Source organism: Ursus arctos, unplaced genomic scaffold (genome assembly GCF_023065955.2).
Source record: "Ursus arctos isolate Adak ecotype North America unplaced genomic scaffold, UrsArc2.0 scaffold_13, whole genome shotgun sequence".
NCBI classification, from domain to species: Eukaryota; Metazoa; Chordata; class Mammalia; order Carnivora; family Ursidae; genus Ursus; species Ursus arctos.
The window spans coordinates 189,537-216,712 of NW_026622797.1; the positions used below are offsets into that span (position 1 = coordinate 189,537).

The 27,176-nt window shown below is 41.8% G+C and overlaps 1 protein-coding gene and 1 pseudogene across 12 annotated transcripts in view; both read right to left on the reverse strand.

Moving 5' to 3' along the window:
* Positions 1–3,936: 3,936 nt before the first annotated feature.
* FAM120B (family with sequence similarity 120B) overlaps positions 3,937–27,176 on the reverse strand; it is a 105,378-nt gene continuing 82,138 nt past the window's right edge. For 5 of the 12 annotated variants that reach the window (XM_048225877.2, XM_048225876.2, XM_026487997.4 and 2 more), the window contains one exon: positions 3,937–5,252. In XM_048225877.2, the coding sequence (XP_048081834.1) occupies positions 5,240–5,252 (13 nt within the window). In that variant the 3' untranslated portion in view covers positions 3,937–5,239. Of the gene's footprint in view, positions 5,253–10,870; positions 27,175–27,176 lie in introns of those variants that run through there. The other 7 variants (XM_026487996.4, XM_057310870.1, XM_044379955.3 and 4 more) reach the window with 3 other exon arrangements.
* LOC125283614 (phosphatidylethanolamine-binding protein 1-like) lies at positions 8,580–15,877 on the reverse strand (annotated as a pseudogene).

Sequence of the window (27,176 nt, forward strand, 5' to 3'; positions counted from 1 at the left end):
GCCAGTGTCCTCTTCCCCCGTTTACAGGCGAGGCCTTAGCGTGCCAGGGTCTCCAGACCTACTTGCTACTTTCAGTTTAAAAATATACAGAATGCCGGGAATACCCTGTACTCGCACTAACCACAGCTAACCTCCGGTTGCCCACGAGGAGCGTTTACAAGGCCTGCACGGCTCAGCCGTACAACCAGTGCTTCCGGGAGACCAGAGCGTGTCACACACAGTGCAGGGGACAAATCCGTCCGAAGTGCAAGACAGACCGAGGGAGGGGAACCCCGGAGCGGGGAGATGCCTGTGCTTGACGTGCTTTCAGACCCCACACTGAGCCTGCTGAGTTGTGAGGTGCAAACAGTGTCTACAAATCTGAGCGGGCCTCCGTCCCTTTCATCCGGAGGCCTGTGAGGAGAGGTCTTCGTCTGCACTTCAGCCAAAACAACGCGTGGCCGCAGATGCAGGCGTGAGGGTCTGGCTGCCTTTACTAACACCAGACATTAAACAGATCTACAGAAGTAATACAAGGCTACTCTTCTGGTCTTTTTGCAGGGGGTTATATGGGCTTTTTGAATAAAAAATGTTAATCCGTACTTGGTATAGTTATTTTCATTTATTTATTAAGATTTTATTTATTTATTTGATAGAGAGCACGAGCACGGGGCGTGGCAGAGGGAGAAGAAGCAGATGGAAGCCCGCTGTGGGGCTCAATCGCAGGACCCAGAGATCATGACCCCAGCTGAAGGCAGACGCTTCACTAACAGCCACGCAGGCAACCCAGGTATACTGTTATTTTTAAATAAGTAAATAAATACATACATACATATTTAAAACTTCTCTCACCTAAAATTTTCAATACAGTAAAAAGGAATGCTCAATAATTTTTAAGTGTGAAGGGACCTAAGACCAGAAAGAGTGTGAACTGCTTGAAAGGGTAATGTGGCTTTTGGATAAAAAGCCACGGTTTCCACGACTCTCTTATTTCTGCCCTTATGCATTTGGCAGAGTCCACGTGGCTGGGGAGGGTTGTGGGACAGTGATCGCTGCCTCTTTGTGAAGGGAAACCATTCACGACCCAAACAGGTCAAGGAAGTCACTACTGTGACATCTACGCACTCAGGGTCAGGAATGCGCATCTGACAGCCCAGTCACCGTAATGTGCCACCAACACTCGCGGGGCCACCGGCTGAACCTCGAGGGCTGAGGTGAACTATCTCAAGTCGGCTTTCAGACTCGGGAAGCTCAAATTGTGAGAAGGAGATGTGCAAAAAGAGAGCGAGGGAAGAAGGTTTCCGAGGACAACACAAGAGTCTGATTCTTTGGGAAACGTTTTTAGAACGAAATAAAACTCTGTGACCCTAACAGGTACCGCTCCTTCCAGATGTCCCTCGGCCGCCCCAACTCTGTTTCCTTGGAACAGCTTCCCCCTTCTTCACGGACTCAGGTGTCCCAAGTGTACAGTGGCTCGTCACCTGCTCCACCGTCTGGGACGCGGGGGTGGAATCAACTCAAGACGCCGCCAAGCTGATTTCCATGGCTCAGACCCTCACACGTGACAGGCTTTCACCTTGATATAAATCAAGGGTCGTGGCTGAAAGCATTCGGTTCAGTAATCAGATCAGTGGCTTAAGTTAACAGAACTACTTGCTTTTCCTGTATTTTAAAGCTACAGGGACCAAGACGAGGGAGCATGTGTCTCAGACCATTTTATAGGCACTTACAGATCAGAGGCTAACCGGAGGCCGTGATGCCGAGAGCTCAGGCAGTTCTGCTCCTGGTGCTCAATTTGTCTCATGCAAAATGGGGTGAAAAGACAAAGAGCACAAACAGCCAGTGAGAAAGCCTACAGTCCCCCAAATCTTCCCAGAGACATTCCTTACCTGGATTACTCTGTTTGGTTTTATTAAAAACTATTAAGATTCGATGGCCCCCAATGGGGACACTCCACATTTGAAGATTAAGGGCACATAGATTTATGTGCCTTAGCGTGAAGCTGCGGCCAAAGTGCCCTTGGAGGTCCCGCGGGGCCGGGTCATGCTTGCCCTCAGCTGTGGTCTCCCGGCTGAGGGGTCGCTGGGGACACGCAGCCCCGCCCAGGCCTGGTCACAGGCACCACGAGGGATCGCCAGGACTCGTCAGGTGTCCCACAGGGTCTCCAACCTCAGCACCCCCCAGGCCTTTGAAAGGGGCTTCTGGGGAAATCACGAACAAGTGAAGGTCAATCTGTTTCAAATGGCTGTTTCTTGTCTTTTTTATTTAGATGGAAGGCCAAATAGAGAAGGTTAGAGTTAACTTTTTAGTTTTTATCTAACATTTAATAAAGCTGCCATAATGAGAAAAATCACATTCCCGCAGTGGTTTTCAGAACCACACAGAGCTTGCAAACAAGGGCTGTCTGCAGGTGAGGGGAGCGTTGTGCCCGCAGGCTACCCAGACCAATAGCCGCACGTGGGGATGGATGCTGGGGGAACAGGAACACAGGCCACAAGGCCTCAGGCACCACCAGAGTGAAGGGGATTTGGATGAGTAGCCTTTCTAATAATTTAGGACCTCCTTGTGCACTTGGTTCAAGATGAGGAAAAGGAGGGGTGCCTGGGTGGCTTAGTCAGTTGAGCGCCCGACTCTTGGTTTCAGCTCAGGTCACGACCTCAGGGTCATGAGGCTGAGACCCGTGAAGGGCTTTGCACTCAGTGGGGAATCTGCTTGTTCCTCTCCCAGTCTCTCCTCTTGCGCCCTCGTGCAGGGGCTTTCGCTCGCTCGCTCACTAAAATAAATAAATAAAATCTTAAAGAAAAAAAAGATGAGGGAAAAGGGAACAACTGCAAGGCTGGCCAGTTGTTGGCTGGTTTCATTACTGTTTGACCACATTTCAGGGGCAAGTTTGAAACGCTAGCCCCCCAGTCCTTGAGCTCTTCCTGAAGGCCCTACAGAAGCCAACAAGGAAAAGGCAAGTGTCAGCTTTCACTACACTAACAGGGAGGCCGATGGTGGGATGCAGATGGTGTCCCAAGGGTGACCCACTTGGCATCAAACAAGAGGAGATAACAAACACCAGGGCCCCTGGCTTCCTGGAGGGGAAAAGGCCAGGCTCCCCTCTCCCCACAAGGAGCTGCAGCTCCCTGAGGACAGGGGTGAGGGCTGGCGATGAGCCCTCTCCGTGTCCACCAGCCTGCAGGCCCAGCTCCTGCTGCGACCAACCATGGACACACGACCACAAATGACACACGTACGCGGTCAGCTGGGATTCAACACGACACAAGAGCTCAGCATACACACAACATAGGCTTTTTTTCCTTCTGCGTATTTTTTTTTCTTTTTTGTGACAGGAAATGCTGGTGCTACTGACTTATTTTTCTTCCTAAGTTGTGCCAGGTGCCCGAAGGAGCCTGAAATTTTAAACACAAAGTTCAAAGGATGGGGAAGAAATGAACAGGTCCAGCCCTTTGGATGCTGAGCTTCATAAAATACAAGAGCTCAGTGCATTATAAATACACACTTTACCCAAGATATCGAGATGCTAACTGGCCATCATTATTTCTTTTCTTTTCAACTACATAATACATGAAGTCATTCTTGTTGCAAAAATTCATGGATAAGGCAGATGTCTCTTTGGAAACCTAGTCCCTCTTAGAAGATGTGTGACGGTCAGTGACGTGCCAGGGGAGTGCACCGGACGCCACCATGGGCTCAGCCATGACAGATGCTCTCTGCAAGTTCAAGCAAGGGGCGTCCTCTCAGGGCTCCTATCATGGGCACCAAGGTGACAGGGATGGGGAGGGCCTCTACCCTCTGCCCTCCACCCAGCATCCGTCCCTCGTGTGGATGCTGGTGGAGCAGCTCCCGAGAAGAGGATTCCGACCGGCCCGTCTCGTACGGACCTCTCTTCCCGAGCACAAGGCTGGCCAGCCTATTGGGAGCTCCTGGGGGTTGTGGAAACAACACTACCTGTTTCATTATCTAGTTTCATTTTATTCATATGACATCTTGGAATGAAAGCTGCATTAAGAAAGAGCTCTGAGCATAAGGACCCTAACGCACATTTGCACATATTTAAATAGCTTTGGAATAACAGTAGCGGACTGACACAGGAATTACTTTTTTTTCAAGGGTGTACACAGACTTACAGCTGGTAACCCCTGAACTCCACAAACCCGACGCGAAACGAAGATGCCAGTGCAGAGCCCACAAGAAACCCGGTGGGACATTGCTGGGCATCTGTGGCTCTTCCAGCCGTAGAACTTTAATGACAGGTACAAATGAAAAACAGGAGCAAAGAAGCAGGTCTTCATTTCTTGTTCTAATAGCAGACGAACTCGTAGCACAGATCAGCATCGTAACACAAAAGGAGAGCAGAGAAGCCTAATCGAACTGTCCGTACAGCGGCCGAGGTTCCTTTGTGCGCACAACCAAGCATGTGAAAGGGGGCCGCGAGTCCCGGTCCTGCGTGAGCCCCCGGGCTCCAAGTGCTGCTTGTTCTCAGATCCCGTACACGTCCTTTACCCCAGGTGGTCCCGCTATATTCCCTAGAACAAACTGGTAACCACAAACCAGTCGTTTCCACTCATCCATGCAGCACTCCCGAGCCAGTGACCAGATGACATTTCCGACACATTTAAACGAGGACCGGAGACTAAGCTGCGTACCGAGAACCACTGTGAACTTTCACATGGGCCTGCGCATTCCCAGGCCTGGGTGGACCATTCAGGAAATCACTTGCTGAACTCGCATTTTTAACGCAAGCATGAGGGACTCGAGGACAGCAGCTTGAAGACACAAGGTCTGTCGCCAGGTGGGCAACCCTACGCCAGGCTCTGCCCCCTCGGGAGCTGCACAGCCCGGGCTGACGCAGGCGTTCGTCGTTTTTGCGTTCTCTCTGCGAAGGTCTATACATTTACAGTCAGCAATTAGGGATGATGCCCGCACGCGGGCTGCAGCCACCACCATGCGTCTGGGCAGGGGCTGGCGGTTTCTCGTACGTCCTCAGCCTTGCCTGGCTGCTGGTTTCCAGAAGCCGTCCCTGCTCTGGTGCCGATGTAAATGGCGCAATGGAGCGGAGTTCATGAACACCACATCCAGCTCACCTCCTTCAACACATCTGTACTGAGCGCCCGCGACTGGGTAAAATACAGCGTTACCTCATTCTGTGTCTTGGTTGTGGACAAGCAAGAGGTACTACTGGCTTTATGCTCAATGTCCACGCTTTACAATGACTCTCCAACCGTGAGGGTCTGTCCTGTTCAGCAGGCGGGCATCAGTTGGACCACCTGCAACACAAGTGACTGCGTGAGCCTCCCCGCCAAGTGCATCCTGCAAGCCAGCCCACGGGCAGGAGGGCCCCAGGCGCCCGCGTCCTGCTGATGGCAGGCCTGGCCAGAGCGGCTGGGGTGCGCATGCCTGAGCACCGCTTATTGGGGTTCTGGGAGGAGACAATGTTTCATGTATGAGCACCCTGCCTGATTCCACAATAAGTCGAGGACACACTCTCACTGGAGAATGGCGGCCATGATTGTTGACTTCCTAGTTAAAACCAAAGGTCACAGTTGCAGCCGTGAAGACCTGTCCCAACACCACTTACCGAGTGCCTTACTATGTGCTGACCCGTGTGGCCCTGGGGGCCGGCACCCTCCATATTCTGGGGATCATTCCCCCCTCGACAGCTCTAGAAGTTGCCTGCTGCCCTCTTCGGAACGCCCCTCCCCAGGACCCAGGGCACTGTCACTGGCCTCTCCAGACCTTTCGAGTGGCTCCTGCATAGATGCCCCTTTCGCACAGGTGGTAGGTGCTGGTGCCCAGGGTCTGTGTCTGGGTCTCTACAATGTGCCGACGGACCCTGGCCCTGCCAGTTCCCGCTCCCACTCCCGTACTCCTCTGACAAGCGCCCAGCGCTGTGGAGGCCACACAGCACGTGCTCATTGCGTGTTTGCACGGGGCAAGATGCTATGTGTGAGCATACGCACCCTTTCGCTGACTCAGGGGGAATGACATCGCCCCTCAGGTGTGCTGTCTAAGGCCATACACGCAGCAGGCCACAGGGTGGAAGCTGAGCCACGGACAGCACGGGCACCTCAATCACAATGTACCCAAAAGTTAAAGCTTGTCTACACTTGCTCTCCTCCCATTTCCTACCCATGTTAATGGCACTGAAATCTGAACTCGATGCACATCAGAGACTTGAGGATCATTCCAGGGCCCTTGTGTACTGCTTCCCTCACCCCAGTTTCAAATGGTCACTCAGGGCTTCCCCAGAGCTTCTTAATCATGCCATTCCCTCAGTGTCTCTAGGAAGAGCAGAAAGACTCTTCCTCAGATCAGGAGTTAAAGAGCAAGGATCCCCAGGGATCCCATGGCTGAAAGTCCCATGCAGGGCACAGGCTTCCAACGGCCTTTTCAGTATCTGACTCTTCAACACAATCTGCCCTCAAGAATTACCAGCCATGTAAGGAAAAAAATCTAAAACAAAAACAAGAACCAAAACAAACACACAGAAAGAGAAACTTGGAAGAAGAGTCTATGAAGGAGAAAGAAAAAACAAAATAAAACTACTGGTGTAGTTAATTTCCTCGAATGCAAAAGAAATGTTGTGATCACGAAACAACAAAGAGTATGCTATAAAAAAGAGACATCCTAAGCTCCCAGAATTTAGAAACAGCAAAATTAAAGACCAGAAAGAACGGAAGACAAAGCTGATGAAATCTCCCACATAACGATACTAGGAAAGAAACCGCAGGACAATTACAGGGCTAATTGTTCTACACTAGCCCTCTGAGACAAATAACAGCAGAGAGCATGGAAGGAAGTACATCACAGAAGCAATCACCTGAAGAAAGTTCCAGATCTGAAAGATAGGAACCAGCTTCGTGTTGCCACCCATCAGGTGGCTATCAGGTGTGGTGGAGATGGAAAGGCTGCTGGTGTGGGCTGGCTTGGGTGGCGCTCCCCATTGCCCTCTGAGTGGGGGCTCTCTGGGAGGCTCTCACTGGAGGCCAGGTGCACAGAGGCTGGGCCATGGGAACAGCCACTCCTGAGGCCATTCCCAGGACCCTCCTTACCGACTTCCTCCGGGATGCAGCCTGTCTGCAGAGGCTGTTCAGCAAGGAGCCATTTATCTGCCGATGGACACTGGGGTTGTTCCCATCTGCTTAGTGCTGTGGATAATGATGTTATGGGCATTGGTGTACAACATCTGAATCCCTGCTTTTAATTCTTTGGGGTATATACCTAGGAATGGAAGAGCTGGGTCACATGTAACCTTTTGAAAAACCACAAAACTGTTTTTCTCAGGGACTGCACCATTTTACATTCCCAAGAACAATGCATGAAAGTGGTGGTGGTTTCTCCACATCCTTGTCCATATTTACAATTTTCTGTTTATCATCAGTAGGAGTTGTGCTATCCTGGTTGGTATGAAGTGGTACCTCGTGGTCTCAACTTGTATTTCCCTGATGACTAATCATGTGTAGCATCTTTTCATGTGCTTCCTGGCCATACGCACACCTTCTTTATAGAAAAACCTATTCAAGCTGCGTTATCTTTTTGTTGTCAAGTTGTGGGGGTTATTAATAACCCTGTCTTGTCACTTTCTTGATATTATCCTTTAATGTATCAAAATTCTTAATTTTGACGCAGTCTAATTTATCTATTTTTTCTTCTTCTGTTACCTATGCTTTTGGTGTCATATCCATGAGGACTTGGCCAAATCCAATGCCATAAAGATTTTCTCAATGCTTTATTTATTATAGCTGCAGCCCTTGAGTCTAGGTCTTCACCCATTTCGAGTTAATTTTGGTATACGGTGTTACGTAAAGGCCCAATTTCATTCTTTTGCACGGGATATCCAGTTTTCCCACACCATTAAATAGGAATAATTCTTACCAAGATGCTGTTATGAATGGGACTGCTTTCTTCATTTCCTTTTCTGACTGCTCATTGCTGGTGTATAAAACACAAATGATTTTTGTCTGCTGACCTTAAATTCTGCAGCTCTGCTGAACTTACTAGCTGTAGTAGCTTTCTGTTGAGTGTTTGGGATTTTCTATATATGGGATCATGACATGTATGGCTAGAGACAGCTTTACATCTTCCTTTTCAATTTGGATGCTTTTTCTTTCTTTTTCTTATCTAATTGCTCTAGCTAGAATGCCAGTACAATGTTGAATAGTAGTGGTGAAACTGGGCATCTTGTTCCTGATCTTAGGGGGGAAGCTTCTCATCTTTCACCATTGAGTATGATATTAGCTATGGGTTTTTCATAAATACCCTTTATCAAGTTGAGGAATTTTACCTCTATTCCTAGTCTTCTAAGAGTTTTTATTAAAAAAGAATGTTAGATTTTGTCAAACGTCTTTACTGAATCAACTGAGATGTTCATGTGACTGCACCCTTTGTTCTAAGATGCTGAACTACCCTTTCATTCCTGGAATAGACCCCCTTGGTTCCTGTGGATAATCCTTTTAATATTCTATCAGATAAACTTCCTAATATTTTGTTGAAGATTTTTGTATCTACATTCACAAAAGACTCTGGTTTATATTTTCTTATCTGGATTTTGTATCAGGGAAATTCTGGCCTCATTGAATGAATTAAGTATCTGGTTTAATTTTTTTTTTTTTTTTTTTTTTAGAATTTGAGGAGAACTGGTGTCAATTCTTGAAATGTTTGGTAGAATTCAGAGAGAAGCAATTTGGTCCAAGAGTTTTCTTTGCTGGGGGTTTCTGATTACTGATTCAAGCTCACTATCTGTTAAGGCTACTGAGATTTTCTATTTTTCTTGAGTTATTTTAGGTAATTTATACATTTCAGGAATTTGCCCATTTCTTCTAGACTGGCATACAATTTTTCATAATATGCTGTTATAATCCTTTTCATCTCTGTCAAGTCAGTTGCAATGTCCTCACTTACATTTCTGATTTTATTTCTATCTTTTTGTCTAGCTAAAGGTTTCTCAACTTTCCTATCTTTTCAAAGAACCAACTCCAGATTTCATTGATTTTCCCTATTGTTTTTCTATCCTTGTCTTGTTCTTGATCTTAGCAGAAAAACTTTTTTGCATTTCTTTTTTTTCCATAATAATATTTTTATTATATTATGTTATTCACCATACAGTACATCCCTGGTTTCTTATGTAAAGTTCGACGATTCATTAGTTGCGTATAACACCCAGTGCACCATGCAATACGTGCCCTCCTTACTACCCATCACTGGTCTATCCCATTCCCCCACCCCCTTCCCTCTGAGGCCCTCAGTTTGTTTCTCATAGTCCATAGTCTCTCATGTTTCATTCCCCCTTCTGATTACCCCCCTTTCTTTATCCCTTTCTTCTCCTACATATCATCCTAGTTCTTATGTTCCACAGATGAGAGAAATCATATGATAGTTGTCTTTCTCTGCTTGACTTATTTCACTTAGCATTATCTCCTCCAGTGTCGTCCATGTTGCAGCAAATGTTGAGAACTCGTTCTTTCTGATAGCTGAGTAATATTCCATTGTATATATGGACCACAACTTCTTAATCCAGTCATCTGTTGAAGGGCATCTCGGCTCCTTCCACGATTTAGTTATTGTGGACAATGCTGCCATGAACATTGGGGTGCATATGGCCCTTCTCTTCACTACGTCTGTATCTTTGGGGTAAATACCCAGTAGTGCAATGGCTGGGTCATAGGGTAGCTCAATTTTTAACTTTTTAAGAGACCTCCACACTGTTTTCCAGAGTGGCTGTACCAACTTGCATTCCCACCAACAATGTAGGAGGGGTCCCCTTTCTCCACATCCTCTCCAGCAATTGTTTCTTGCCTTGTCAATTTTGCCGTTCTAACTGGCGTAAGGTGGTATCTTAACTCTTCTTCACCATTGAGTATGATGTTAGCAGTGGATTTGTCACATATGGCCTTTATCATGTTAATGTTCCCTAAACACTCACTTCGTTGAGTTTTTATCATGAACAGATGTTGAATGCTATCAAATGCTTTTTTCTGCATCTAGTCAGATATGATTTTCATTTTTTATTAATGTGGTACATTGTGTTTACATTTGTAGATACTGAACCATCCTTGCATCCCCCAAATAAATCCCACTTGATTGTGGTGAAATGTATTTGAAAGCTTTCTTTCCTATTCTATTTTTTTGGAATAGTTTGAGAAGAATAGGTATTAACTCTTCTTTAAATGACTGGTAGAATTCATCTCTGAATTCTGTGAATTCACTTGGTCCTGCACTTCTGTTTAATGGGAGTTTTGTTTTTTGATTTTGAGATTTTATGCCAAAGGAAGGGAATTAACACTTAATAGATGCTTATTATATGTCAGGCATTGTGCCCAGCAGTTTTTTAAAAATTCAATTATTAAAAAAGTTTCAATTATTTTTTTAAAGATTTATTTATTTTTTAGTTTTACTTTGTTCTTTCCTATTATTTTATTTATTAATTTTTTAAATTATATTATGTTAGTCACCATACAGTACATCCCTGGTTTTTGATGTAAAGTTCGGTGATTCATTAGTTGCGTATAACACCCAGTGCACCATGCAATACGTGCCCTCCTTACTACCCATCACCAGCCTATCCCATTCCCCCACCCCCCTCCCCTCTGAAGCCCCCAGTTTGTTTCTCAGAGTCCATAGTCTCTCATGCTTCATTCCCTAATGGGAGTTTTTTTGATCACCAATTCAATTTTGTTACTAGTAATTGATCTTTTCTTTCTTACTGATTCAATGTGGAAGATTTATGTTTCTAGGAATGTAATCATTTCTTCTAGGTTGTCCAATTTGTTGGCATATAATTTTTTATAGTATTCTCTTATAATCCTTTGTATTTTCGTGGTCTCAGTCATTACTTCTATTTCATTTCTGGTTTTATTTGGGTCCTCTCTTTTTCTTGATAAATCTGGCCAAAGGTTATCTCTTCAAAGAACCAGCTCTCAGTTTCATTGATCTTCACTGTTTTTGTTTTTTTTTTTTTGGTCTCTTATTTCATTAACTTCCACTCTGATCTTTATTATTTCTCTCCTTCTACTAACTTTGAGCTTTGTTCTTCCTTTTCTAGCTCCTTTAGGTGTTAGGTTAGATTGATTTTCCTTGTTTCTTGAGGTGGGCCTGTATTGCTATTAATTCCCCTTAGAATTGCTTTTGCCACATCTCAAAGACAATAGACCATTATTTTTTCGTTTTTATTTGTCTCCATGCATTTTTTTATTTCCTTTTTGATTTTTTTGTCGACCCATTGGTTGTTTAGTAGCATGTCGTTTAACCTCCACACGTTTGTGTTTTTTCCAGTTTTTTTCTTCGTGTTAATTGGTATCTAGTTTCATACCATTGTGGTTGGAAAGGCTGCTTGACATTATTTTTAATCTTTTTAAATTTATTGAGACTTGTTTTATAGCCTCACATGTGATCTACCCTGGAGAATGTTCCATGTGCATTGAAAAGAATGTGTATTTTGCTGTTTTTGAATGAAATGTTCTGTATTTATCTGTTAAGTGCATCTGGTCTAATGTATCATTCAAAGAAATGTTTCCTTAGTGATGTTCTGCTTGGATGATCAATCCATGATGTAAGTGGGGTGTTAAAGCCCCTACATCACTGAATTACAGTCAACTTCTCTCTTCATGTGTTAGTATTTGCTTTATGTATTTGGGTGCTCCAATGTTGGCTGTATACACAATTATTATATCCTCTTGTTGGATTGATCCCTTTACCATTATGTAACGTCCTTCCTTTGTTTCTTGTTATAGTCTTTGTTTTAAAGTTTTTCCAAGTATTGCTACCCCATCTTTCTTTTTTCACTTCCATTCTCATCGAATATCTTTATCCATCCCTTCACTTTCAGTCTGCATGTGTCTTTAGATCGTAAGTGAGCCTCTTGTAGGCAGCATACAGATGGGTCTCGTTTTCATCCATTTTATTCATTCCATCACTTTGTGTCTTTTAATAGCAGTATTTAGACCATTTACATTTATATAATTATGTGTACACGTGTATGTACTCATTGCCATTTGTTAATTGTTTTCAGGTTGTTTTGTAGGTGTTCTCTGGTCCTTCTTCTCTTGCTCTCTTCCCTTGTGATTGATAACTTTCTTTACTGTTATTCTTGTTTTTATCTTTATTTTTTGTGTATATATTATAAATTTTTGGTTTGCAGTTACCACAAAGTTCACATATAGCATGCTCAGGATACAGCAGTCTATATTACATTGATAGCTACTGAAATTCAAGCACATTCTGAGAGAACTTCATTTTTACTCCTCCTCCATGCTCTATGTGTATGTTGTCATATTTTACATCTCTTTGTGAGTCCCTTTCCTTTCATAATTTTCTCACTTCTAATTATGGCTGTTTCTTTTCCACTTAAAGAAGTCCCTTTAATATGTCTTGTAAGGCCAGGTTAGTGGTGATGGACTCCTTTAACTTTTGTTTGTCTGGGAAATTCTATCTCTTCTTCTATTCTGAATGGCAGCCTGTTGGATACAGTATTTTTGGGTGCAGTTTTTTTTCCTTTCAGCACTTTGAATAGATCATGCCACTCCCTTCTGGCAAAGTTTCTCTGAAAAATCAGCTGACAGTCTTAGGGGTTTCCCTAGTGTGCACCTAGCTGCTTCTCTTGCTGCTTTAAAAAACTCTCTTTATCTTATCTGTAACCGTTGACATTTTACTTACTATGCGTTGTCGTGTGGGTCTCCTTGGGTACATCCTGTTTGGAACTCTGTGATTCCTGAACCTGGATGTCTCTTTCCTTCCCCAGGGAAGTTTTCAATGATTTCTTCAAATAATTTTTCTGCCCCTTTCTCACTCTCTTTTCCTTCTGGGACCCCTATAATGTAAATGTTTATTTGCTTGAAGTTGTCCAAGAGATCGCTTAACCTATCCTCATTTTAAAAAGTCCTTTTTCTTTCTGTTCAACTTGGGTGTTTTCCATCACCTTGTCTTCCAGATTGCTGATCTGTTCTCCTGCATCTTCCAATCTACAGCTGATTCCCACCAGTATGTTTTTCATTTCAGTTATAGTATTCTTCAGCTCTGGTATGTTCTTTTTTATATTTTCTCTTTTTTGAAGTTCTCACTGAGTTCATCCACTCTTCTCTGCAGTCCAGCGAGCATCTCTATGACCATTACTTTGAACTCTTTATCAGGCATATTGCTTATCTCCTTTCATGTTCAACCTACTTGTGTCTGTGGATCTAAAGTGAATCTCTCATAGACAGCACATGTCAGCTTTTTAAAAAATCTGTTCTGCCAATCTCTTTGGACTGGAGAATTTAATAAATTTAAATCTGAAGTAATTACTGATAAGTAAGGACTTCTGCTACTTTGCTATGCTTTCTATGTGCTCTAGAGCTTTCTGTCCTTCGTTTCCTCCATTACTGCCTTCTTTTGTGTTTAACTGAGTTTTGGGGGATTTTATTTGTTTGTTTGTTTTGTAGAGACACATATTAATTCTCTTTTCATTTCCTTCTCTGTGTATATATTCTATAGCTGTTTACTGTGGGGATTACATCTAACACCTTAAAGTTGTTAACAGTTTAGGTTGAGTTTAACCAATAACTTAACTTCAATAGCATACGAAAACTCTGAGGTTCCTCAAAAGGTTAAATATAGAGCTACCCTATGACCCAGCAATTGCACTACTAGGTATTTATCTAAAGGATACAAACATAGGGACTCGAAGGGGCACATGCACCCCAATGTTTACAGCAGCAATGTCCACAACAGCCAAAATATGGAGCCAAGATGTCCATCAACAGATGAACGGATGAAGAAAATGTGGTGTACATATAAAATGGAATATTACTCAGCCATCAAAAAGAATGGAATCTTGCCATTTGCAAGGATGTGGATGAAACTAGAGGGTATTATGCTAAGCAAAATAAGTCAATCAGAGAAAGACAAATACCATATGATTTCACTGACATGTAGAATTTAAGAAACAAAACAGATGAACATAGGGGAAGGTAGGAAAAAATAAAATGAAATCAGGGAGGAAGGCAAACCATAAGAGACTCTAAACTACAGGAACACACTGAGGGTTGCTACAGGGAAGGTAGGTGGGGGGAGGGGGTAACTGGGTGATGGGCATTAAGGAGGGCACTTGATGTAATGAGCACTGGGTATTATATGCAACTGATGAATCACTAAATTCTACCTCTGAAACTAATAATACACTATATGTTAATTAAATTGAATTTAAATAAAAAATTTTAAAAAAACAAAACTGCTCTGATACTGTATGCCCAATTGAATTTTTATGTGTTTGTCTTTCAAATCATATAGAAAATAAAAGGTGTAGTAATACACCAAAACTGCAATACCGGCTTTGTAATTGCCCATGCATTTGTCTTGTTTTGTCTTCACAAGGCTTTGGAGCTCAGTCCAGCGTCCTTTCATTTCATCCTGAAGGTCTCCCTTCAGCACTTCTTGCATGGCCGGTCTTGTGGTGATGACCTCCTTCACCTTTGCCTACATTTATCAGGGAATGTCCTTATTTCCCCCTCATTTTTTTTTCATCCACGTTTTATTTTTATTCAACTATAAGCAAACAGCAAAATAAACACAACATTCCACAACTCCAGACTGACTTTTCTTATACAGATGAAGACCGACCTGTTTAGCAGGCAGACTTAGGGATTTCTGACAACCTCTCACCCAGCCCTGCAGCTCATCTGGATAGCCATGCCTTAACCACAAAGTGACTCCCTATTGCTTTTTCCAGTACTGCTCTTTAAAGGAGCCAGAGCAGGACACTGACCCTGCCCCCCAAGTACCACACTGGGGGGTAGTGGACGTGCCGGCCTCTCTTTATGGTGAGACACAGCCATGAAAACATGGTGCAGAAGTGCCATCATGCACAATTCTGGACTCAGGTTCACAAAGGCAGAGGCAATGAATCTTTTTTTTTTTTTTTTTTTTTAACCATCCTTAAAGATTCTTTGGTGCTCTGCTCTATTACTGTAGACCTGGTCTTTTCACCTGAATTTTTTCCTGTTTAAAGTCTGGGTTGCTATTCTTACATTAACAATTTGATGACCACATCCTAGTACCAAAATATCCCCCCAGATGGAGTTCAAATGAGATCAAAACATAAACTGGGGTGTGACTTTCCAGGATTATAAAAGACAGGCATAAGGAAAAATCACCCTAAGCCATTATCTCATTGCTCAGGCCTTGCCTGTGACTACATATATCAGTGAACTTAAGAGCACTGCTCAAGACCTCTGGGACTGTCTCTGTCTCCTAGCATTCCCCTCCTTCCTAGACAGCTGCCCACAGAGTTTGAGCACACAGTCATCCCACTCAGCCTGACAACACATGCCAGCCATCAAGGACCTGAGCTTGTACTTTTTGTGGAAAGATCCCACTTTGAATTTGCCATGGTGGTCTCCAGATCAGTTGCTGAGAATGGACTCGTCAAACCTCAGTGGCCCATTCTGCTCGTAAACCAACCAGACGTAGTGGTGAATGTCTGTGCCCTTGGGAGGCCCAGAGCCTACGTAATTAGAGAGAATAGTGTCTTTGCTGATGTCACTGCCCTTCGTGCTGACCATCAGGAAACGGTGCCATTCCCTGTATTTGGGGTCCTTCCTGCTGGGAGCATCTGGATCTCTCATGACCAAGGTGTAGTGTTTACCTGGATCAAGGCCATCCCATGCAATAGTGGTGGGCCAGTTCTTAACCTGGGTGGGCATCAGCACTTTGCCAGTTTGCTGACCTCCGCCCCAGTGTATCTAACCTGCCAAAGATGCTGTGACCACTTGTCCATTTCCTGCAGGCTCAAAGGCCTGGACCACTTGCTGAGGTCCACCAGCATCGTGGGGGTGAGCCGGGCAGATAACAGGGAAGTCACAGGAGCAAGGTACAGGCCTGTAGCACCAACTCTGAGTGATCTGTAAACTGTCTCCGTCATTTTTGAGGGACAGTTTGGCCAGATATTGAACTTTGGGTGGACAGTTTTTTCTTTTTTCAGCACTTTGAGTATATCAACTCATTGCCTTCTGGCCTCTGAGATTTTGGATGAGACACTGGTGATAAGCTTATTGAGGATCTCTTGTGTCTGATGAGTCACGTCTCTCTTGCTGCTTTCAAGACTGTCTCTGGCTCTTCATAGTTTGGTTATGATGTGTTTTAGTGTGTGATGAGTTTATTTAATTAGTTTTTTGAGCTTCCTAGATTTGTAGGTTCATGTCTTTCATCAAATTTGGCAAGTTTTCAGCCATTATTCCTTCAAATATTCTTTTTACTTCTTTCTTCTCATTCTGGGACTCCCACAATGCGTATGTTGGTTTGCTTGCTGGTACCACACAAGTCCCTGAAACTCTTCACTTTTCTTCACTCATCACTCTTTTTGTTTCTCAGGCTTTATTTAATAGCTTCAACTGCCCCATTTTCAAGTTCACAGATTCTTTCTCTGCCTGCTCAAACCTGCTTTTGAACCCCTGTGGAGAGTATTTCCTTTCAGTCATTATACTTTTCAGCTCCAGACACCTTCTTGGTTCTTCTTGTAATCTTTATTTCTTTATATCTCTTGATATTCTCAGTTTGTTCCTTGTTTTCCTTTGTCCATGTCTTCTTTTAGCTCTTTGAGGATTTTTAAGTCATGTCTATTAAATATGACATCTGGGCTTCTTCAGGGACAGTTTCTGTCCACTTATTTTGTCCCTCTGAGTGGGTCATGCTTACATATTTCTTTGTATGCCTTGTGATTTTTTGTTGTTGCAAACTGGACATCATAAAAACTGAATCATACTATTCTACCTCTGGAAATAAGATTCTCCCCATCTCCTAGTGTTTGCTGTTTGTTGTTGTGTGTCTGCTGAAGATCAGCCTGAGGGGAAAGTCTAAGGTTTTCTCACATCTGTTCTGAGCCTCCATCTTTCCCTGGCCACGTATGGTGGCTTTTTAAATTCTCTTGCATGTGCAGTTGTTTTTGAATGTCCTGATTCTTAAATGTCTGGCTCCCACAAAAGCAAGAAGTTGGGGAGGGGTGCCCACTCACACGCATTGTCCCATTCAATGCTTTGAAAACTACTTCAGCCAGTGGAGGTTGAAAAAATGGTGGCCAGCCTCTACGCTTGCATCTCAGTTCGAAAACAGCAACCACTACACAAGAGCCTGATATTTGGACAAGGTCCTCATTATTCACTCTAGCTCCAACAAGGTGCCCCAGGAATGTGTGCATGGCTGTCTGTCATGGGGCTGTAGGATGGGCAGCCAAAAATGATGGGAATTAACCACAACTTACCAGCCAAGCTATCCCCTGGAAGCTGCAAGTCTTCAGGCTCTACACTGTTCGAAAATAGCTCCTTTAGACAGTTTCTGGCAGTACAATTGTTGTCTAGGTGGAGAGACAGATTCCTGGCGTTTCTTATGCCCTATCCTCTCTGATGTGACTGCCCTTCTGTTAATTTTTGAATGTAGTACTGTTATTATGCCTTCTGAAAGTGATTTTGATTTCCTCAATAAATATTAAGAATAGTAGATTAATGTCCAAGTGGAAAGAATTTTGCTTTTTATTTTTCTGTTGTTTATTTCTAGTTATTTTCTTGTATACAGAAAATACTACATGTGATTTCTACTTTTCACTAAATTGGTTGAGATTTACTTTGCAGCCTAACATATGGATAGATTTTTGAACTGTCCATTTGTGGAAAATGACATAAACAAAAGGGCATATACTGTTCTGTATATTTCTAACGGAATAAGCTTGTTAAAGGACCTGTTCAAATATATGTCACTATTTGTGGTCTATCTGATCTGTTCATTTCTGACAGATGTGTGTTAATTAATACCCCCTAGCATTGGGTCTATTTCTCCTTGCATTTTGATTACCATTTTATGATACTAGGTGCACAAAGGATATGATAGGCGTTCATGTATTTATCATCTATTCATCCATCCATCCATCCATCCACTCACCCACCTAATCCATCCATCCATCCATCCATCCAACCGTCTGTCCGTCCGTCCATCCATCACCTTCTTCCAGCACATATCCCTACATTTTACACACAAACTTATATTTTCCTAAAAACATCAAGATTTATTACAGTTCATCCCCTCTCTAAAAGCAAGATAAGAAATCTAGTTTGTTTTTACTTTTCTTTTTTTTTTTTTTTTTGGATTTTGTATGAACATTTATTTTCCTCTTGTTTCCATCACAGGTTAGGTAATTTGGTGCAGATGAAGGTCATTTATACATATTCAGCTTTTTTCGTGTTTATAGGTAATCAACTATATATTTAGTTATTTTCATGTTTTCACATATGTTTTATGTACTACTGTATTCACCAACACTATTATACTCTTCCCAGGTTCTGTAAAGTAAGTTGGTATTACTCTCATTTTTATAAAATATGTATATAGATAAGTTATGACCTTTCAAAAAACAAAGCTAGTGAAGGAATAGAAATGAAAAACCAGACTTCTGCCATGGTCTTCTTCCTTCTCCTTCTTCTTGTACCGTATCTTCTTTCTTCTTACTTTTATCTACATTTTGTAGCTAATTAGGGATTAGCTACTTTTCATCTTATTCCCCAGAAACACTCATCATTTTCCTTGTGATGATCTGAGATTTTAGTCAATTGTTTTCGCATATTTGTTTCCTTACAGTTAATATCTATTTAGCAATAATGACATTTTATTAATTTCTTTGTTCAACACTATTTCTTATAGCCCACGTATTCATGTTAGGTGAAATGCTCATTTCACTAGAGCATACCCATTTTCTTTTGTAAAGGATCTGTGAGTCAACATTTTCTGATTCCTGAAAATGTATTCATTTTTCCTCTTATGCTAGAATGCTAATTTGGCTGACTATAGGTTTCTGGACTCAAAATTATTTTTCTATAAAGGAAAGCAAAGAAATGACATGATTTCTAGAGAGGGTTCTGTGAGGTGGGAGAATGTAGCTGATGCTCAACAGTAAGTGGGAATCTGTCCTGCAGCAGTGACACTGAGCAGATGATGGGGAGCTGAGTACAGCTGCGCCTGGCCCAGGCTAAGAACATGGTCAGTTTGTCCATATGAGTAAGTGAAAAAATAGATATTACCTCTATTTTTATGGATTTGTCCACTTCTCATGGTATTTGGTTATGAATCTAGATGGTGCATAGATGCTTGGAGAAGAACACATGTGGCTAAAGGAATGTGACTATGGACAAGGAGGAAGTGCTGGAAGGCTAGGGATAGAGGAGGTGTGCAGCACCTGGACAGCAGCAAACAATGGGGGATGACCGCTGGGCAGGACCAAGAATCCGCTGAGGTCAGGGAGCATGAATTTAAGCTGGGACTAGTAAGCATGACTGTGGGTCTTTCTCTAGCCTCATCCCAAATGCAGAGGATTGGATTTAACCTGGGTTTGTGGTTTTACCACATAAACACAGTAAAATGAGAAAAGCAAAGCAGTTGAGAGTATATACAAGGAAGTCACTTTGATCACTGACCACACAAGATGAACAGTTAAGGGAGGACAAGTAAGAAAGGGTGTGAGGCCCGATGAAGGGCAGTTGGACCAGTGGAGTGGGGGGTTCTGATGTGACCGAAGGATCACCTGGATCTGTGCACAGTGAGCTGTGTGATTGGAGTGTGTTTGAAACTGAAGTTATGGAGTGGTTGAGCTACTGGGAGGGATAACGTCAAGGTGGAATATCCACATTGCTGGGACAGCAGGTCAAGGAGTTATCAGGGAAGGACTATTGAGATCACCAAAAATTATCACAAGACTCGTGGTGGGAAGAGCGCCAGGGAGCCAGGAGCCAAAATCTGGAAGAATCTGAAGGATGATGACAGGGTAGGTGGTAGGGTTGGATGACAGAAGAGATTTAAAGTTTCTAGTTCTCGTACTTTCTAAAAATGGCCATGGCAATACATTTAGTCTCCTATGCTCTTGCAGAGCACCCTCTTCCCCCGTCAAGAGGAAAGTATACTTCATGCTCACTTGAATTTGGACAGGCTTTTTTGGCTGCCTTGATGAACAGAATAGAGCAGCAGAGCTGGTGAGTGACTTGTGAGGCTAGGTTACAAAAGGTGACATGGTCTCTCTGCCTGGGTCTTTAGCTCTTGGGTATCCAGCTACCATGCTGGGAAGAAGCCCAAAATAGTCCCTATGGACTAATGGAGAGGCTCATGTGGAGAGAAACTGAGGCTCCTGGTCAAGAGGTAGCATAAGCCAGAAATGTGAACGAAGAGGCCTTCGTGTGACTTCATGTCTCCCAGCTGGGGCCCAAACACAATGGAGCAGAGACAAGCTGTAAGGCTTGGGATAGTTCATTAGGTAGTTCTACTTACTACTAGAAGAGTCTGGAAGCAGGAATGAGGAACACAAAGGTACAGGAGCAACAGCTACATTAAGGGACTGCCAGGTTTGCCAGAGCAAGGTAAAGGGACAATCAAAGAAGGCAGAGGGGGCTTCACTGTCCATATATATGGAGCTTCAGAAGTCACAGACTATGGTGGCAGCAGTGGAAATATTAAGAAGAGTGTGAATTCCAGATATGATTTGATCTTTTGTGGTTCCATACAGACTGTGTGCCAGGACTTGGTGAAATGGAGACATCAAGGATGACACCTAGGTTTTTATGTGAATAATGATTTCTAAAATGAGGAAGCCAGGAAGAAGGAAATGGTAAAAATATCTGCCATATATATGAACATCGAAGATTTAATACCCGTAATATAAAAAAAGCCAAATCAATATAAAAAAATCACTCAAGAAAAATTTAGCCAAGGAATGAATAAGTAATTCACAAAGAGAAATACAAATGGCTAGTAAGTGTATGAAAAAAATAAGCTTTACTAATACTCAGAAAAATGGAAACTAAACTAAGTGTTGCTCTTTCTTGACTACAGATGGTAAAAATTAAAAAGACCAAAAATCTGCATACAAGAAGTGGAGTGGTCGGCACTCTCATGCACAGTGGGAACTGACCAGTGAGAGGAGCAGGGGAGATGGTGACCCCACGTTACAAGGTAATGTGACAACACCCAGCAACTCCACAGCTCTCATTCTGCACAAGCAGGCAGTTCCAATCCTATACACCATATATGGAGTCAATCAGGACTTCGGGCCAAGAGAATGTTGAATAAAGAAATGTTTTCTGTGTCTTTGGGTCCCTCTCAAATAATTTTTTCCTTGATTATAAAAACATCTTTCTTAACAAGACAGAAATGCAGGAAATGACCAGTTTATGCATCTGTTTTATACACATCTCAATTCCAGGCTCCTCTCTTCCTTCCCTTCCTCCTTCCTTTCTTCCCTCCCTCCCTTCCATCCTTTCTTCTCTTCCTCCCTTCCTCCTTCCCTTCCTTCCAGTGGGGGGGGGGAGGGGGCGGATGAAGAGGGAGAAGCAGACTCCCCACTGAGCAGGGAACCTGATGTGGGGCTCGATCCCAGGATGCTGGGATCATGACCTGAGCTGAAGGCAGATGCTTAACCGACCGAGCCACGCAGGCGCCCTCTTTCTTTGTTGTTGTTGTTGTTGTTTTTACCAGATTTATTGAGGTATGACTGACAAATAAAAACCTGTATATATTTAAGGTGTAAGGCATGGTGCTTTGATAGAACTATACCTTGTGTAATGATCACCACGATCAATCTAACATTTCCATCACTTCACATAAATACCATTTGTGTGTGTGTAGTGAGGACACTTACGACCCACTCCCTCACCAAATTCCAAGTATACATTATTTTTAGCATAGTTATCATGCCGTACATTAGATATCTAGAATTTATTCACCAGACTGAACATTTGTACACTCTGACCAACATCTCCGCATTCTCTTAACCCTGCAGGCCCTTGGCAGCTACCATTCTATTGTTTCTCTAAGTTCGACTTTTTCAGATTCCACATATAAGTGACATCATTAAATATTTGTCTTTCTGTGTCTGGCTTGTTTCACTTAGCACAGAGTCCTCTAAGATCATCCATACTGTCACAAATGGCAGGATTTCCTTCTTTTTAATGGCTGGATATTATTTGTGTATATGTACCACGATTTATCTGTTCATCTGTTGATGACACTTAAATTGTTTCCATATTGGCTACTATGAATAATGCTGCAATGAACACTGGAGTGCACATATTTCTTCAAGATACTGATTTCCTTTTCTTTAGGTATATATATCCAGAGTAGGGCTGCTGGACCATATGGTAGTTCCATTTTTAATTTTTGAGGAACTGCCATACTGTTTTCCACAGTAGCTATACCAATTTACAATCCATCAGTGGTGCATAACAGTTCCTTTTTCTCCATATCCTCACCAATGCTTCTTGTCTCCTGTCTTTTTGATGATGTCATTCTAACAGGTATGAGGTGGTATCTCACTGTGGTTTTGCTTTGCATTTCCCTGATGATTAGTGATATTGACCACCTTTTCATGTACCTGTTGGCCATCTGTAAGTCTTCACTGGAGAAATGTCTATTCAAGTTCCTTTGCTCCTTTTTCAATTGGGGTATTTGGGGATTTTTTTTTTTTTACTATTGAGTTATAATAGTTCCTTTTATATTTTAGATATTAGCCTCTTATCAGATATATGGTTTGAAAGTATTTTCTCCCATTCTATAGGTTGCCTTTTCATTTTGTTCACTGTTTCCTTTACTGTGCAGAAGCTTTTTAGTCTGATGTAGTCCCACTTGTATATTTTTGCTTTTGTTGCCTATGCTTTTGGTGTCATATCCAAAAAAATCATTTACAAGACCAATGTCAAGGAGGTTATTCCCTATATTTTCTTCTTGGAGTTTTATAATTTTAGGTCTTACGTTTAAGTCTTTAATCCATTCTCGTGTAAGTTAAGGGTCCAATTTCATTCTTATGCATGTGGATATTCAGTGTTTCTAACACCGTTTATTGAAGAGACTATTCCTTTCTTCATTGTGTACTCTTGGAGCCCCTGTTGAAGATTAGTTGACTATACATATGAGGTTTTATTTCTGGGCTCTCTATTCTGTTCCATTGATCTGTGAGTCTATTTTTGTGCAAGTACCACATTATTTTGATTACTTTAGCTTTACAATACAGTTTGAAATCAAGAAATGTGACACCGTTAGCGTTGTTGTTCTTTCTCAAGATTGCTTTGGGTTTGGGGGCTATTTTGTGGTTCCATACAGATTTTAGGATTGTTTGTCCCATTTCTGTGAAAAATGCTATTAAAATTTTGATAGGGATTGTATTGAGCCGATGGATTGCTTTGGGTAGTATGAATATTTTAGCCATATCCTTCCAATCAATGAACACAAACTATCTTTCCATTTATTTGTGTCTTCAATTTCTTTCATCAGTGTTTCATAGTTTTCATCATACAGATCTTTCACCTCTTTGGTTAAATTTATTTTTAAGTATTTCATTCTTTTTAATGCTACTACAATTAGAATTATTTTCTCAATTACTTTTTTGGATAGTTTTGTTGTTAGTGTATAGAAATGCAACTGATTTTTTTTTTATATTGAGCTTATATCCTGCAACTTTAGTGAATTCATTTAATAGTCCTAAAAGTTTTTTGATGGAGTCTTTAGGATTTTCTATATATGAGATCATGTCATCAAACAGATCTTACTTCCTCCTTTTCAACTGGATGCCTTGTATTTCTTTTTCTTGCCTAATTGCCCTGGCTAGAATTTCCAGTACTATGCTGCACAGAGATAGTGAGAGTGGGAATCTTGCTCCTGTTCCTGATCTTAGAGAAAGAGCATTCAACATTTCACCATTGTATATGATGCTAGCTATGGGCTGGTCATATGTGGCCTTTGTTAAGTTGAAGTACGCTCCTTTTATACTTACTTTGTTGACAGCTTTTATCATGAAAGGATGATACAGTTTGTAAACATATAAAGAAAATATTAACACAACTGAAGGGAGAAGTAGATAGCAATATAATAATAGCAAGGGAATCTAATACCCCACTTTCAACAATAGGCATATCATCCAAACAGCAAAGCAGTAAGGACACACTAGACTTGAACTGCACTTTAAACCAGATGGACCTGAAAGCCATCTATAATAACAGAAAAATACACAATCTTCTCAAGCATACAAGAATACTCCTCAGGATAGACCATACATTAGGCTATTAAAAAAAGTCTTAAAAATTTAACAAGATTGAGGGGCGCCTGGGTGGTTCAGCTGGTTAAGTACCCAACTCTTGATTTCAGCTCAGGTTATGATCTCAGGGTTGTGAGATCAAGCTCCTCGCTGGGCTCCATGCTGGGTGTGGAGCCTGCTGAAGATTCTCTCCCTCTCTCTCTGTTCCTCAGCCCCCTAACTTAACAAGATTGAAATTATACCAATTATAGTTTCTGATCCCAATGGTGTGAAACTCGAAACCCGTAAGAAGAAGAAAAGTGGAAAATTCACAAATCTGTAGAAATTAACACATTTGTGAACAACCAATAGGTCAAGGAAGAAATCAAAAAGTACCTTGATACAAACAAAAACAGAATGCAATATACAAAAATTAATGGGATGCAAAAATAGGATGCAACCAAAGCAGTTCTAAGAGGGGTGTTTATAGCAATAAATGCCTACATTAGAAGAAAGAAATATCTCAAATAAACAACCTAACTTTATAGACCAAGGAACTAGAAAAAGAATATAAGTAAGCCCAAAGACAGCAGAAGAAAGGAAATAACAAAGACCAAAAAAATAATAAATGAGACAAGACAGATAATAAAAAAAGATAAATGAAACTAATTTGGTTTTTTTAAAAAGATAAACAAAACTGACAAACTTTTAGCTAGACTGCCCAAGAGAAAAAGACAGATGGCTCAAATCAAGTTACAAAGAATGAGAAGAAATGAAAACTGATACTATAGAAGTGACTACTATAGACACTTACATGCTAACAACAGGACAACCTAGAAGAAATGGATAAATTCCTAGAGACATACAACCTACCAAGGCCAAATCATGACAAGACAGATAATCTAACCAGACCAATCAATGAGAAAGCAGACTGAATTGGTATTTAAAAACCTCCCAGCAAATGAAAGTTCAAGACCAGATGACTTTGCTGGTGAATTCTACCAAACATTTAAAGAAGAATTAATGCCAATCCTTCTCAAACTCTTCCAAAAAACGGAAGGAAAAGGAACACTTCCAAACTCATTTTATAAGGCCGGCAATCCCTGATATCAAAACCACACAAGGACATAAGAAAACTATAGGCCAATAGCCCTGATGAACAATGATGCAAAAATCCTCGACAAAATACTAGCAAACCAAATTCAACAGAACATTAAAACATCATACACCATAATCAGTGGTATGTATCCCTTAAAGGCAAGGATGGTTCAACATATGCAGATCAGTCAACATGACACAACACATTAACAGAATGAAGGATAAAAAATCCTATGATCATCTCAGTCAATGCAGAAATAGCATTTCACAAAATTCAACATCTGTTTTCTTCCCAAAGATCCCAATATAATCAAAGAAATGTGAAATATTTAATTATGAGTGATAAATATATTGTTTTATTTTCATTTTTAAATTGATACATGAACATTTCATCAGAAGACTAGGCTGGAGAGGTAAGTAACTACACAACAAGATCACAGAAACTTACCGCATTGGCTTTTCAAACGTAAGAGAGGCTGTACAAACTCAACGATTTACTTAAGCTTGCTAATGACCACAATATCTTACTGACAAACAGGAGTTCAGGTGTTATAAAGGGGGAAAACAATTTTCATGGAGGTCTACTCTTTTAGTCTAAGGGATGAGAAATTTATTTCAAAGTTATAAAAATAAGCAGCCAAGAAATGAAACTTCTAGAAGCAATAGTGGTCTCAAATGAGCAGAAATGAAAAGAAACAGAATGTTAATAGACAGGAAACACAATAAGTGGAATGAAACAAATCTATTTCTAAAGCTGGGGAATCAGGTTGTAGGTCCTACAGAAGACTTGCATGGAAAGTAACTAGATATGCAAATGTCCTTCAGAAGGCCTTGCAGGAAGTAGTGAGGATGTTTCAAACATAAAACCTACAAGTATTAAAACACCTGGAGACAATAACCCTGTTTTGGTAAATACTTGATGGGATTTTAAGGTCAAAGCCAGGAGCTCTGCATACTTGAGCTGTCAGGGTAATTCATCAAGTGCAATATACAAACTGGACTGTGAATATGCTTAGGGCTTATTTTGTTTTTATAGACAGCAATGACTGGGCGTGTGTTCTTGGGAACACGTGTGAGCATTATCTGAGAGTGCTGGGAACATCCAGAGCCACAGCGTGTGCTGCAGAATAGGCCACTAATGCAGGGTGTGTCTTCTAACCTCTAAATCTAGATTTCTTTCCATTATCAATACCCCAAAGGTTGAGCTCAGTACAATTTTGGCCTTGAAATTACAATTATTTACAATTCTTAAATTATCTGCAAATTCTCTCATGAAACTTGGATGTATCTAGAACATGTTTTAAAAACAAGAGCCGTTCAATGCTCAGATACAGAGACAAATGAAGCACTCATTAGTAACATCATAAATTAAGCTTCCTGACACTGAACGCCTGCCTCTGGTCTGACGCCTGGTGTCTGTCGGCTGGGACCCAGGCCTGCCTCTCACGCACTGTTGTCAGGAACTCTGAGCTGCAGCCTGGCAAAAGTGAAATGGAAAAGAGGATTTGGGAGGAACACACCTGGGGGCCACACACCATTATGATTCCCAGGCAGGGCCAGGCCCTCCACGTAGAGCTGGCTCTCCTGCCAGCAGTTGAGAAGAAGGTTGTTAGCTCTTTTTCTGTATATAATAATTAGAAACAATTCTTGGAATATTATCCAGCCATAGGGCATCATGTATCCAATCCTTAAAACCTTTACAATCTAGTGTTAAGTTAAAAAAAAAAAAAAAGCAGGACATAGTAAGATTCCAATTCATTAAAAAAAAAAAATCAACCACACCTTATGGACACAGACAAAGAAATGATGGTGAAGATGTTAACAACTGTTTGGGGCCACAGAATCAGGCACAACCTCCGAAAATAAGTCAAGAGAACACTTTTTTTATATGATACGAGGAAGAAGTCACCAAGAAGGATGTATTTCCTTTTCATGAAAAGCTAGGTCTAGACCCCACAGGCCATTCTCTCCCCAAGGACAACTGCAATGCTGTTCTGAGAGCTTCACTCTCAAGAAGGTGTCCCAGGGCTTTAAGGCCGGACTCCGCGTCTTTCTCTCCACACTTTTTTGATGGGAAGCAAACTTACCT